Source organism: Carassius gibelio, chromosome A10, assembly GCF_023724105.1.
Source record: "Carassius gibelio isolate Cgi1373 ecotype wild population from Czech Republic chromosome A10, carGib1.2-hapl.c, whole genome shotgun sequence".
NCBI classification, from domain to species: Eukaryota; Metazoa; Chordata; class Actinopteri; order Cypriniformes; family Cyprinidae; genus Carassius; species Carassius gibelio.
This window is the reverse complement of record NC_068380.1, coordinates 15599528-15614254: the sequence shown is the minus strand read 5'-3', so window position 1 is coordinate 15614254 and position 14727 is coordinate 15599528. Positions and strand designations below refer to the sequence as shown.

The 14727-nt window shown below is 37.8% G+C and overlaps 1 protein-coding gene and 2 long non-coding RNA genes across 4 annotated transcripts in view; all 3 read right to left on the bottom strand.

Annotated features, from left to right (window-relative positions):
• The window catches only part of LOC128021332 (leucine-rich repeat transmembrane neuronal protein 4-like), a 109618-nt gene extending 103393 nt beyond the window's left edge, over nucleotides 1–6225 (bottom strand). The window contains exons 1-2 of one of the 2 annotated variants that reach the window (XM_052608443.1): nucleotides 5646–6225; nucleotides 471–2035 (exon numbers count right to left, since the gene is read on the bottom strand). In XM_052608443.1, coding sequence (XP_052464403.1) covers nucleotides 471–2035; nucleotides 5646–5649 — 1569 coding nt within the window. In that variant the 5' untranslated portion in view covers nucleotides 5650–6225. The remainder of the gene's footprint in view (nucleotides 1–470; nucleotides 2036–5645) is intronic. The other variant, XM_052608444.1, reaches the window with a different exon arrangement.
• Nucleotides 6226–11606: 5381 nt separating this feature from the next.
• Nucleotides 11607–13211, bottom strand: LOC128021343 (uncharacterized). The gene is made up of 3 exons (XR_008185532.1): nucleotides 13161–13211; nucleotides 12968–13032; nucleotides 11607–12261 (listed from the first exon to the last, which is right to left on the bottom strand). It is a non-coding gene; the product is annotated as an uncharacterized LOC128021343 (long non-coding RNA).
• A 62-nt stretch (nucleotides 13212–13273) lies between these two features.
• On the bottom strand, nucleotides 13274–14482 carry LOC128021342 (uncharacterized). The gene is made up of 3 exons (XR_008185531.1): nucleotides 14238–14482; nucleotides 13544–13795; nucleotides 13274–13387 (listed from the first exon to the last, which is right to left on the bottom strand). It is a non-coding gene; the product is annotated as an uncharacterized LOC128021342 (long non-coding RNA).
• Nucleotides 14483–14727: the final 245 nt, after the last annotated feature.

Below are 14727 nucleotides of genomic sequence, written 5' to 3'. Positions count from 1 at the left end.
TCTCTTAAAGTGACCGCGCCTAATTTAGCGACTGGCTGCTGTAATGCTAATCCAAGAAAATGAAAATGAAAATCACTCACTGCTCTTGACTACTTTGTAGTTTTAACAGTCAAACCATAAATTATTCAAATTCGAATGAGCCATTTTAATCTAGATTAATTTCAAGATCACAGTGAGATTAATCTAGATTAAAAAAAATAATCTATGCCCACCTCTACTAAAAATCAATATATAATTGTAAATTAACACCACATCCAAAGTTAAACAGACGACATACTGTGCCAAAAACACTTGCTAAAATAACCCTGCCAAAAACATGTCCCTCCCATGCATACACTTTTATCCAACAAAAATCTCCCAAATGTGGCATCGAAACAGCACAAGAACAGAAAGAATTTCTTAAAAACTGTTAAAAAACTGACTTCTCTTCTCACCAATATCAATGGACTATAAGTTGTGTGGAGTCTTACCTCACATTCTCTGGAGCCAGAGATGGTGTAGGTGCATGGTCCAGTCCCATTGACCAGCACATCCGTACCCTCTGTGTTATTAGGTTTGTAGTCCACATAGTACTCCTGCAATGGTGTGCTAAGTGTGCGCTCTGTCTCCCGTGATTTTTTCCGACGTTTGTGAGCAGCAGCCGAGTTTTCTTGTAGCTGCTTAACACTGCTTGGATAGCGCTTCCATGAGACATAAATTACCAGGAGGATCATGGCAACTGACAGGAAGAGGGCAACACTTCCTGCAACTATCTTGTGGAAAGACACCGGTTCGAAGTCTTGCTCAGGTGGTGGGACAGCAGGCTGAGAAGGTGCTGAAGACGGGGTGCCTTCCAAGGACGTCCCCTGGCTCCTTCTGCTGTCTCCAGATTTGATGGTTGGGATAAAAGAGCTGGCAGGGGTCTGGGCAAAGGCGACAAAAGAGGTAGAGGGAATAATTACAGTTGATGGTGTAGCAGGGGAACCCCTGCAAACTCCACTGGCGTCAACTGCATCCATAACCTTCTCCCCTTGAGCTTCTTTGGGTAATGCACAAATCATATTAATTTCTTTGTTTCCACGGAAGGTTCTCAGCCAGGCCACCAGTGGACACACAACTGGTCCACAGTCCCACATGTTTCCTGCCAGACTAATTGCAGTCAGAGAGGTCCAAGCATCCACAGCTTCTTGAGAAACATTGACAAGCTTGTTTGAATCCAAGTTAAGCATCTGCAGATTTGGCATGGCCTGGAACACGTCTGCATCTATCTCCTGCAGGTCATTTCCTGAAAGGTCTAGCTTCTGCAATGACGTCCATGTCCATGTGAGGCCTTCACTCATGGTCCTAATGCGGTTCCACTGTAGGTAAAGAGCACGTAAGTTATAGAATCGTGGAAAGTTGAAAAAGTTGATTTTAGAGAACTGGTTATGCTCTATATGCAGCTCAGTTAGCTTCATCAGGCCAGACATTGAATTGCGAGTGATGCTCCGCAGACGGTTGTAGCCAAGGTCAAGGAATTCAAGATTACGGCAGTCTTGAAAAAGGCGAGAGGGAAGATTCTTAAGGGAGTTGGAGCGCATGTGCAAGCTGAGTAGCTTTCGCAGTCCCTGGAACTGCCCTGGTTTTAGAGCTTGTAGCTTGTTATAGGAAAGGTCCAGGTTCCTCAAGTTTGGTACCAGGTGAAATGTGGTGTTATGCAGCAGTGTGATCTTGTTGGAGCTCAATATTAGCTCTTTGAGCCTCCGTATCCCTTGAAAAGCATGTGTATCCACATTTGCAATGTAGTTGTGGTCGAGGTACAGCCAAATGAGCTGGTTGAGGCCAACAAATTGGCCAGCCTTCAGGCTTGCTAAGCTGTTATACCGCAGGGACAGGCCTTGACAGCCGCCTGAGAGGTTCTTGGGAACATCACGGAATGCGCTAGACTCACAGTATACAATTTTGCCATCGCATCGACAACTCCGAGGGCAAGGACGCTCACCAGAGCAAGGGGTGGCAGACAGCCATGCCTGCATTAGCAGTGGCACCATGAACCAGCGGTGCCTCATGGCAAAGCCTAAAATGTACAGAGAAAGAGAAAAAAAAAGAAAAACAGTCAAGAAATGACTTACTTCCTGATATTACTAATACACAAATTAAAAGCATGCTATCTAAAGCATGTTACTTAAAAGGGAATTTATTCAATTGTATTTAACACAATACACAACTTGTAATTAATGTGTACATACAGTATTTGACACAATACTGGGCAAAAGTAAGTCAAAAAGCAAGAAAGTTTGAAACACACACAGCAATTCCCTTCCTGACAGATTATCTCACTTTTCTGGCGCAAATCCAATCGTGATCCTTTTAGGACGCTGTGATGCATTGCGATGTTTGAATTTTGAAATATGCAATATGATGTGCATCATTTTGTGAGGTAGTTGACAATATAATTGTTGAGCAGTTTCAAATCAGAGATTAAGACATCTAATGAGAGAAGAAATATTGTAATTGTTCTGTGATTATAAACCCTTGAAATGTTATATTTATACAGCAGTATGATACCACACAGGAAGCAATTAACAGTGGTGATTGTGCAAATCAATCCAGTAATGCCATGTTGTTTAATTTTTCTCTCTAGCAATGACAAACATGCTATCAGAGCAAGCCAGTCTTTCAATAAGCTTGGACATGAGCCCAATATAGTATGAAAGGAAATGTCCTGAGAGATATGCCTCGGCCATCCTATTAGTCCCTAATTATAATCTAAATGATTGTCAGTCAACCAAATCAGTTATTTTTGCTTGGCTGTTCAGTGACTCTGCTACCAAACCTTTGTCCATCTTTCCTTAATACACATTGGAAAGCATGGGTGCTGTTTTTGTCAAATTAAATGGGGGAGGTGGGGGGATGAAGTGAAGCATTATATCAGCAGTGAGTTCCCGACTAAACATTGGCTCAAGAAGTTAGAGGTCTGGGTAAAATACACATTCTTTATGTGAAGGTCTTGGCCAAAGCCTGGACATTTTAATGGTATTTCATCATTTGTGCTGTGTCTTTCTGGCCTTTATATTGTACCTACAGTATGCTGTGTTGTAAGACACAAATTTAATTAATTCAATTAAATCCTATTTGCATAAACTTTTACAAAGCTTCCTAGAAATTACATTCTGAAATGAAGTTCCTAAGGCAATTTATGTCTGTATGAGATGAAGAATGTGACTATGACACAATAATTGCCATAAGAATTCATGAAAGTGATTATGAAATATCAAAACATCCATTTAGCTTGAAAGCAAAATTACTGCAGACCCATCCAAACCTTTTAGAACCATACGCACGGAATAGAGCAGTTTAAATGAATCAGTGCTATGTTACAGTAATTCTGCCAGATGTTGTCTAAGGTTGAAGAGGAGAAAATATTGATAAGGTACTCTATTTAATGACATTTAATGGTTTATCAGGATCAAACATTTGAATGGTCATTTACTTTATTAATGCACCTCTGGTTCGTGATTATAATACACTGTGGCTTTAAAAAATGCACTTACCTTTGCACTTAAAAATTAAATCACTGAATCACAACACAAAATATAAAATCCTCTTTTAAATAAATTATGCTAGATCTCAGAATTAACCACACTTTTCTTGTCCAAACTCATCAGCTGTTTTAAAGTCATTGCAAAAATGGCTAAGTTGTTAAGACAGTTATTTAGATATTTTCTGGTAAATTTGGAAAAGCTTATCTATTTTTAGCATATCAGGGGCTAATGACTGTGATTAACAAAAATCACAAAAACAAAGGAAAGAGGTTGTGGTGCAATAAAGTAATTACATCACTGGCTCCCATTCATACTAACCAGACAATCAGACTGTATCGACTGTATATTTGTTAATGAAATGATGCTGATATAGTTAATGATCCAAGCAAAGTCTAATAAAAATTAATTTGTAGAAAACTTGCACTTGCACTTTTATTATTTAATATGCAACTACATTTTTTCCTCTGATGGTAAAACTGATTTTGTCTCTGCTCAGGCCTACATACCCTTTACAGAGATGCTCCAAAAAATTTTCCAGGCTTGTTATTTTATGTTTGCTGTCAAGATCTCCCAATACAGTGCTGCAAAGCTGCAATATAGCTCATAATTTTATGAGCCGTGGAAGGCCATCTTGCTGCACATCACTAACGAATAACAATCAGAGCAGGTCACATATCTGTCAAATAGCCCCTGTAAAATGATTGGAACCATATCTATAAGTATTCTAATGTGGCTGTGAGAAGGTCTGCGGCTTAGTTAATCACAGTGCTTGGTTAAATAATGAGTCTAGAAGTTAGGAGAAATATGTAAGAAATAAAACTAATATGCATCCTTTAATAACTAAACACAGATTAACATCTAAAGTCACAGACACTAATGTAACGCATATTGATTGTGTCCTCTTTGTTTTCTGTCAATAATAAAATCTCTGTGGCTTCGCCTTCCTTTGATGATGAAGAAATAACTCAGTTGCTCAAACAAGCTAATTATGCAAACTGAACAACAATTCATTGAGCGTTGCAGGCATTGTATGCACACTTACATTGCAGAAAATGTGCACACATACCACAATGCATTCATGATGTGCACCTTTTCCAGCATCACATGCAAGTCTGACATCTACAAAATAAAATCTGTGTGCGATCTCCACACTATCAATAATGCACAGACACAATCTGAGAAATTGCCTTGCTGCCAAAAAAATGAGGTTCAATTAGCATCCCAGTGCTAATCAATGAGTTGGCATCAGTCTGCTCTTTAAATCAGTGAGAGATGAAGAACGGTGATAGGCCGACATTAAGTCAGATATGTTTTACCAATATTCACACTTTTCAACTCAATTGGTTGTCAGGATGAATGGCATCACTTGGTGGATCACGACTGAAGCTACTAAGCATGTGGTAATAAAATAGACACTCAACTTTGTAGATAAGAACCATTCATTCTCAAATGAGAAATATGGATCTTAACAAACTAGATCTAGATCCTATAGTATAATCCAAACCACAGATTAAAATTAAAAACCATCTAGATGACAAAACAGCTTTGCACAAATATAATGACATGAATAACAGCAATAAAGCTTTTAGAAATATGTCCTAGAATCGTGTTTGCAACATTTTACAGTTGTATATTAGTGGTAGCATAAATATCAATTTAAATAGGCTATTCATAGTTTATTATTATTATTTTTTTTACTGTAGTACAATGATCATTTAGATATAATTATGACAAAATTGCACTGCATATCATTAAAAAAAAAAGAAAGAAAGAAAAAATTCTGTATAGGTCATAAAACACTGAATAAATATTTATCAAATGAACATATACACTTGACTGTACCTCAGCAGAATCATACCACTGTGAGCTGAAGTGAATGCATGGTCAGATTTGAGAAGAAATATGTGTGATTGTCAAATGTAAAATAAATCAATGCATACAAATTAAAGAGAGCATCGTATGAATGCATGCATAGGCATGTATGAACATTTTATGTTTTTCAAAGCACAGATAATCTCTTAGTTTTACTGCATGGACGCCGTTTAAAGACAACTGACATTGCACTGTAAAATGAATAAAACTGCAGAAAATCCATCGTGTTTTAGATGTTCACTTAATCCCGATGGGAATACGCAAATTTACCCATAACAGCGTCTCAGTCAACTCCTGGCCACAGGTTTCACAGCTTTCTACCGCTCGAGCCCTGAAACGGCATGGCACGCGCTCTCCTCAGATGGTTCGGTTCTTCCACGGCCGCCTGTAGTCCTCCACCGCAGAGCAGGCGCGGGAAATCTTCAGTCTCTCCTGTCTGACCACTGCACTGACCATATCTTTCAATTCCCCACAAAACAAAATTCTCGTCATAAACATCCACTCGAACAGAAAGAATCCATTTTAAATCCTAAAATTATACCTTAAGTCACAAACAGAGCCGAAGACGCGCGATTCCAAATCCAAGTTATCTAGCACAAGTCAAACTTATGGAAATCCCAGTAATCCCCTTCCGTCTCATTATATTCCATCGAAGCATACTGCGCAAATACTGTCTTTCCGAAACGGGTGATGCTCACCGTAGATTAATCCATGGCTATTATAATATCAACGAGAATTATGATCTTTAGTAGACTTTAATGCAGTCCAAAATGAATGCACTCATAGAATACTGTTTGCTAGTGTACTCCACCATCGGGAATGTTTCTCCTCTCCTGTACAGTTCCCGACAGTACAGAGATGCAGCAGGATTGTGAGTGGTTAACCACAACCGCCTGTCGCACCATAACTTTATCAGACAGAATCCGAATGCCCTCTTCTGGCGAACTGACATCTCCAGCAGCAATCTCTTCCTCTTTCATTTCACTCTCACTCGATATTTCCTCAGGAAAACTTGTGGGTGACACAACAATATATTAAATCGACTAACATAAGAACAAACAAACGACGCAGCTGAATGTCTGTTACATCACAAATCTCCAAACAGTTTATGAACCTTACTGCTTGTATGTCCCATTTGAAAGCTGAATAGGTTTATTTATTTATTTATTTATTTATTTATTTATTTATTTATTTATTTATTTATTTTTGTTATTATATTTAATTGTTCCCTGCTGGTTTTCATGGAAATAATTCTGACGTATTAAATCAGTGTTTCTTTACTGGTGGGTCACCCAGAAAGAAACCTAGTGGGTCACGGAGTACAGGGGCATCTCAACATCATTTAATTCTGGTGGTTATGACTTACAGCTTAGGAAAATTACAAATTCAGTATCTCAGAAAATTTTTTGAATATTTTCTCAAAGATCAATCAATCCAAAAAATAAAAAAGATTAACAAAGCAGAACTGTTCAAGATCTCCAAAGCAGGTTTTATTATGCAATCAATTCATGGTTGGGTCTCCACTTGCACGGATTAATTTTTCAATGCGGAGTGGCATGGAGTATCAAACAGCCTTTGGCACTGATGAGGCATTATTGAAGCCCAGGTTGCTTTGATAGTGGCCTTCTTCTCTGTATTGTTTGTCAGATGTTACTCTTCCTCTTCACAATACCCCATAGATTCTCTGTGAGGTTCAGGTCAGGTGAGTTGGGTGGCCAATCAAGCACAGTAATATCATGGTCATCAAACCACTTGAAAATGGTTTTGGCACTTTGGGCAGGTCCTAAAGTCCTGTTGCAAAATGAAATCAGCATTTCCATAAAGCTTGTCACCAGATGGAAGCATAAAGTTCTCCACAATCTCCTGGAAGATGGCTGAATTGACTTTGGACTGGATAAAACACAATGGACCAACACCAGCAGATGTCACGGCACCCCAAATCATCATTGACTTATTAAACTTCAAGGTGGCCTTTGGATTCTGTGCCTCTCCAGTCTTCCTCCAGATTCCATACCTTGATTCCCAAATAAAATGTACTTTAATTTGAAAAGAGGACCACTGAGCAACAGTCCAGTTCTTTTTCTCCTTACCCCAGGTGAAATGCATCTGTCGTTTTCTCCTGGTTCAGGAGTGGCTTCGTTCTAGGAATGTGACAGCTGTGGCTCTTTTCCTGAAGACGTCTGACTGTGGTGACTCTTGATGCATTGACTCCGCTTCAGTCCACTCCTTGTGAAGCTCTCCCAAGTTCTTGAATTGGTATTTCCTGACAATCTTCCCAAGGCTGTGGTCATCCCTGTTGCTTGTACACATTTTGCTACCACACTTTATCCTTCCAGTCAACTTTCTATGAATACATTCTGATACAGCACTCTGTGAACAGCCAGCCCTTTTAGCAATGACCTTCTGTGGCATACTATTTAATAGGGACTGCTATTTAATATCCGTACCTTATAGGCTGTTTATTCAGTATTAGTCATATTCTTGACAGTCTTAAATAATTTTTTTGTGAAATTTTAGATGTGTCCGTGTGTTTGTGTCTGTGTGTATACAAACACACACACACACACACATATATATATATATATATATATATGTGTGTGTGTGTGTGTGTGTGTGTGTGTGTGTGTGTGTGTGTGGGTTTTGGCTTGTCCATGGGAAAACGTGGGTCCCAATGCCAAACCAGTTGAGAACAACTGTATGAGATGAATTGGCTGCCACAGATGATGTTGGGAAATGTAGTTTGGTCCCAAGTAAGCTACAACCAATAAGATAATTAGAATTTAGCAGCCATGTGCTCCCTCATAAATTTTCCTCATGATTTGATTTTCATATTTGATATAACATTAATACATTAACATACTTAGGCTAAACAATTATTGAGCAGCTGTGTTTTTAAAAATATAAGTCACTGAAGAAAGACTTTGTCTATCACAAGGATACAGTGCTTATCAGCCATCTCTAGTTTTCATGACATTATGTTTTGTCTGAATAAATAATGTCATTAATTATTTCAGATTTAATTTAATACAGATTCACTTAAAGGCCCCGGGTTTGAATGACTGGCTGATCAATTATGGGCTCTAACATGGATTAGAATCTGATTGGCTGTAGTTCTTGTTGCAAGAAAACATTTGAGTGGCACTGCTATTTCCTGCTTCATCATTAGCGCAACCCTGCAATTTCTGTCCATCAAGTGTCCCCTTGAAACTAACAAGCCTGTTAACAAAAGCATTTAACCTCTCAAGACTGTTAACTGATTGAGCAAAGTCAATTACTGAGAAGCTGACCATCTTATATATTTATATTTTATATAATATAATATGTGAATGGCTGAATGAGAGAAATGTAGCTGCCAAGGATGAAAGAGGCTTGTGTTTCTAACATTTACTGCCCGTCTTTAAAGAGAACAGCTTATCCCTGTGCACTGAGTCTCAGCAATTGTACAATAGCCTGGAAATCGAGGCCAGACAGCTGCAGCCTTTAAGAACAGTTCAGAAAGGGGTCATGGCAAGAGAAAGTGTATTCCTGACTACGCTGGTTTATCCACCTCAGGACTACAAATATATATATGTGATGAGGAACTGTTTCCTGCTTTCACTTTTAAACATTTTTTAAACATTATGCATTTAGCAGACGCTTTTATCCAAAGCAACTTACATTGCATTCAGGCTAACAATTTTTCCTAACATGTGTTCCCCGGAATTAAACCCCCAAATGTGCGCGTGCTAACGCAATGCTCTACCGCTTGAGCTACAGGAACACTAAATAAATAAATAAGTAATAAAAAAAACATGATCCTTAATAAGACTTCCTCCAAAAGTCCATTCCCTGTTGTCCTCTCACATCAAAATCCACCATCATATTTGTTTAGAACTTTGGAACTGTTTCTGCTTTCACTTTTAAACATTGCTTGATCTGTGCATATTTCTCTTCTGATTCAGATGAGATGACTTCACTGGTGAAAGCAATATTATGGATGGAGTAGACCTGTATTTTAGCCAGAAGCAATGGTTTGATGTCAAAAATGTCTTGATGGATTTGTTTATTATATGCACAGCTTTTCCCTTCAAGTCATTAACTGACAGACCGGAGTTGCATGGATTATGCATGGATTATTGTGTTGGTTTTATCAGCTGTTTGGTCTCTGACAGGGCCCATTCCTCCAAATCTGTTCCAATGAAGAAACAAACTCATCTACGTCTTGGTTTGCCTGATGGTGAGTACGCCTAACCTGATTTTACCAAGTGAGACATGTTCCTGGGACAACATCGTTGTTGACCCTGGGACAACATTGTGATTAACCAATCAGATTTGAAGAACCAGTTTATAGATTTTTTGAAGTTTATGCTTAAAATCAGTGTTTGGTGCTTGTACATCAGTGTCATTCATCTATCATTTCCTCTGATTTTAGGGATTACTCATGGTTAAGGTTAGGTTTAGGTGTAGGGATATGGTTAAGAATATATTTTTGGAGTAAAATGTTGTTCCAGGGTCAACAAAATATGTTGACCTAGGAACACATCGGACTTGGCAAAATCAGGACGTGCTGGTGAGTACATTTACATTTTTGGCAGAACTATTCCTTTAAGGAAGGATTCCTTTTTTTTTCTCACTCTAGATGCTTCCTATTCAGAATGGCTGCAGGTATCTATGATGTCCTGGCCCCAGTATTGCTGCTTCAGTGTAAATATGTTCTTTTGCCAGTGTTTTTTTTTTTTTTCTCACCAAGCATGCAAAATTGGAATCTACTAATTTACATACATTTTTATGAACGCTAAAAACTTTTTCTGATTAATTGTTGAGCAAGCTGTCATTCCGTAAGTATGTAGAATTGTCAGTTGCACATTTCGAGTCGCTGCTGTGAATATTACCAGAGGCTGAGAGTTCTGCCTGGCCTCAGCACTTTTTCAGAATTTGAGTTTGACACCTAGGTCTGTATTGCGAAAACATTATTCCCTGGAACTCTTACTTACATACCTACTGGACTCCAAATTGGCTGATGGGCCGCTCCTTGGCCAGGGTTCAACAAGCAGAGACAATCCTGCTGACAGCAGTGAAACAATTAATGCCCTGTGAAGTTATGATGCTGGCAGCTGCCCTTGTCCCATGTAGTGCTTTCACTCTGGTGACAGTGTTATCCTTCTTTTTGCTGCTTCATATGCTGATGTTAGATTTCTGCCGGGGGTTTACATCATGATGACAAGGAAACATCAAACTAAATCCAGGGCTTCTCTGATAATGAATGGTTATTAGTGTTTTAAAGTATTGACTTAATGTCCAAGAAAACCAATATACCGTACTTAGGAATAACAAGTACAAGTGTGCAATGGTGTTCTACATTCTTTATATATATATATATATATATATATATATATATATATATATATATATATATATATATATATATAAAGTTTGGACACACCTTCTCATTCAAAGAGTTTTCTTTATTTTCATGACTATGAAAATTGTAGAGTCACACTGAAGGCATCAAGGGCTATTTGACCAAGAAGGAGAGTGATGGGGTGCTGTGCCAGATGACCTGGCCTCCACAGTCACGGACCTGAACCCAATCCAGATGGTTTAGGGGTGAGCTGGACCACAGACAGAAGGCAAAAGGGCCAACAAGTGCTAAGCATCTCTCGGGGGAACTCCTTCAAGACTGTTGGAAGACCATTTCAGGTGACTACCTCTTGAAGCTCATCAAGATAATGCCAAGAGTGTGCAAAGCAGTAATCAAAGCAAACACTCTAAAAACTGCTGGGTTGAAAACAACCCAATTTGGGTTATTTTGACAACCCAGCGCTGGGTCAAAAAGGGACGAACCCAGCGCTGGGTTGTTTTAACCCAACCAGTTGGGTTATCATATTTAACCCAGCCTGGTGGGTTGCCTTTTTTATGGTTTAAAATGACTATATTGCAGGGTTTCAAAAACCAGAGCAGGTGTTTTTTTATCACTGTATTTCAGAAGGAAAACTACTGTATTTAGAAAATGTTCGATATCATTTCGCATGTGCTTGAGAAGGCATCATTTGTGAGCTCACCGCCGCTCTGCAGCCGTTACCGGAGAAACCTACCTCTCCCGCTCTTAGCGCCTCCTGCTGGCAGAAAATAAACTCGCAGAGTGCAGCCATGTGGGGAAACAATGCATTTCTACGTTAAAAATAACCCAAATTGAGCTAGGCATTAAACCTACAAATGTTGTTCATTTTAAATATCACTTTTACACACAAATAATAATTACCAAAAGGAAAATATTTATTAAAAACAAGAGAAAAGTCAAAAAGTAACATGTTAGAAGAAATGCAGAAAAGGATGGCATTAACAGCTACAGAGTTCATAAACAAAGCATTGAACATTTGATGAATATAACTTAAGATCAAATTGGACTTTGTTCAATTGTATATAAATATACGAAAACACATACAATAAATTTACAATTAGTTAGGTTTTTTTCCAACTATTCTGGCATGACAGTACACAAATAAATCACAACATTAACTTTGATATTATAACATTTAACAGACGCATGTGTGTGTGTGTGTGTGTGTGTGAAAGAATGTGAGCAGGTGTATGAATGACAGAGTGTAAACTCTTCTACTAAACAACACAGAAAAAGCATTTAACTTTTTTTTTTTAACTAATTATACACTTACAGTTTGTTTCATAGTCCATGAATACAGATCATGCATCACGGTCAATTTTCATGATCTCTTTAGCATAACTGATGTAATCATGAAGAAACCCCATCAGCACAGCATCTGACATCTTCTACACCATCCAGGGCAGCGTCCTCCTTTAAAACCACCGCTGCATCAGTTTAGGGGAAAGAAGATTCTCCTCTCTGACCAGCATTCATCCCAGTAACCGCCTGTTCTTCATCAGTGGCCTAAGAGAAACACATTTGAAAAAATTAAACATTTAATTAAACTATCCATTTTCAGGTAGAGGTGCATTCACATCCGTAACGATAGGTAAATAATCGGTTTTAAAGTTTCAACACTTTGTGCGGTTGTTTAATGTCTCAGTCCACCACAGCGCTCCAGAATGCTATAATGGCAGCACTAGTGTGAGGACATGCGATATTGTTTGAATAAATATTGCTTTCAGAAAGCTTCTTTACTGAAACATTAAAACAGACATGACATTCACATTCCTCACAATATTCACGTACATTGAGGGCTGCTCTTCAAACCGTTAGTTCACCAAATAATTAAAATGTTTATAATTTACTCTCCCCATGTTTTTCCAGACTCATACAAAATCTGCAAATTTTTTGGAAAACGTATGAATATATTTAATATTCTCTTTTTGTGTCCTCCATTGCTGGTCTGGGAGACCAGTATTTTATTTTGAACATACATGTTTGCTATCATATAATTTAAGATGTATTCATATATAAATATCAGAATTTACTTCTACAATAACTCTATATTTATGAAGCTTGAAAATACTGATTATCTAAACTATAAATGGATTAACAAATATTATGAGAAAACTAAAAATATATTAATTTATGTTGTAAAGACATACAAAAGTCTTATAGGTTTGGAATGACTTGAGGGCAAGTAAATTATTTTTTGTGTGAACTTTACCTCTAAGAGCGAAGACCAAGAATAATGACTCTCCAAATCAGACAACTCCAAAGTTGGTTTGAGTTCTGCAATAAAAAACACAGACATCAATGGTTTTAATGAAATGAGCACGTAATCACACTGTTGTTGCATCAAAATGTGAAGTAAACTGGCAGGAGACAACAGAAAAATTTATTTTCTAAAAATAACTTACATAAAATCTCAAAGGAATGATGCTCTCCCATGTTTCTTGCTTTTAACATCTACAAAAACAAAAAAACAAACATTATTTTACTCTTAGTAAAAAAACAACAACTGATAACATGAAATTATGAAGTTTACTTGCCTTAAACGATCTTTCCCTCTCTTCAGAAGAAGCTGAGAAAACCACTTCCTCACACAAGCAGACTTGTGTGTCCTTAACTCCAGTTAGTTTGAGTTCTGCAAAGAGGGGCATCAATGGTTTCAATAAAATATTAACATATACATACATATATAAAATCACACTGTTTTTGCATCAAAATGTGAAGTTAACAGGCAGGACACAACAGAAACATTAATTTTCTAAAACAAAAAAGTAATAATAATTTAACTTACATCAGTCTCAAAAGAATGAAGTTATCTTGTCTCTGGATTTCAACATCTAAAAAAAACACACACATTATTTTAGTTTTAGTCAAAATAAAGATAACTTGATGTTATTCTGAAGTTTACTCTCCTTAAACCGTCTGTCCCTCTCTTTAGAAAAACACCTCCTCATCCTCACACAGGTCTGTGACTCCTCACACAAACAGCTTCTGTGTCTTTAACTCTCAGCGCGAGGACAATGAAGACACAAGCTTGACAAGTCTGAAATATTACATGTAAAACATACTTTTAACAGTTACTTCAACAGCCTCTAAATAATTATGCTAGTCTTTACTACACAATGCCGTTTCCTTTAGGAGACAAACATACATTCAGTTTAACCGCGAAAAAAAAGACAAATTCACATGAGCGTAAACGTGACCATAACCGTCTGTTAACGCCTCAAAGAGAACAGATAATGTAAAATCTTATGTGAATATGACAAAATACATTCACAGACATTATATATTAAAAGTACATCCTCCGTTCAGTAACGTTACATGAGGCAAGACCTCCGTGTCCGAGGCGAAAACCGCGTCCGTTTTTTATATATATATAACGTTAAGCTCCTTTGTTTCCGCCTTTCATAAAACCTTCCGCCTTTCATACAACCGGGTAAACAATAAAAGATAACTTTACATTTTGAATATTTAACGTTACTTACCATAGTCTTTCACTCGCTTCTCGCTTCTATCACGCTGAGAAAATGGCGGCTGCTCGCACTGGAGACGTACGATTTTGACGTGACGTGCGTGCTCTCCTTCACGTCCGCGTCCTCAACCCACCCCGCTGGGTTAAAAAAGAAAGTTATTTTCAACCCAAACTTGGGTTAAAACATCCCAAAGTCCTATCCAACGGCCTCAACCCAGCAGTTGGGTTGAAAAAACAACCCAGCGTTTTTTAGAGTGAAAGGTGGCTACTTTGAAGAACCTAGAATATGACACATTTTCAGTTGTTTCACACTTTTTTGTTGTGTATATAATTCCACATGTGTTAATTCATAGTTTTGATGCCTTCAGTGTGAATCTACAATTTCCATAGTCATGAAAATAAAGAAAACTCTTTGAATGAGAAGGTGTGTCCAAACTTTTGATCTGTACTGTATGTATGTATGTATGTATGTATGTACTACACACACACAGATACTATATAAC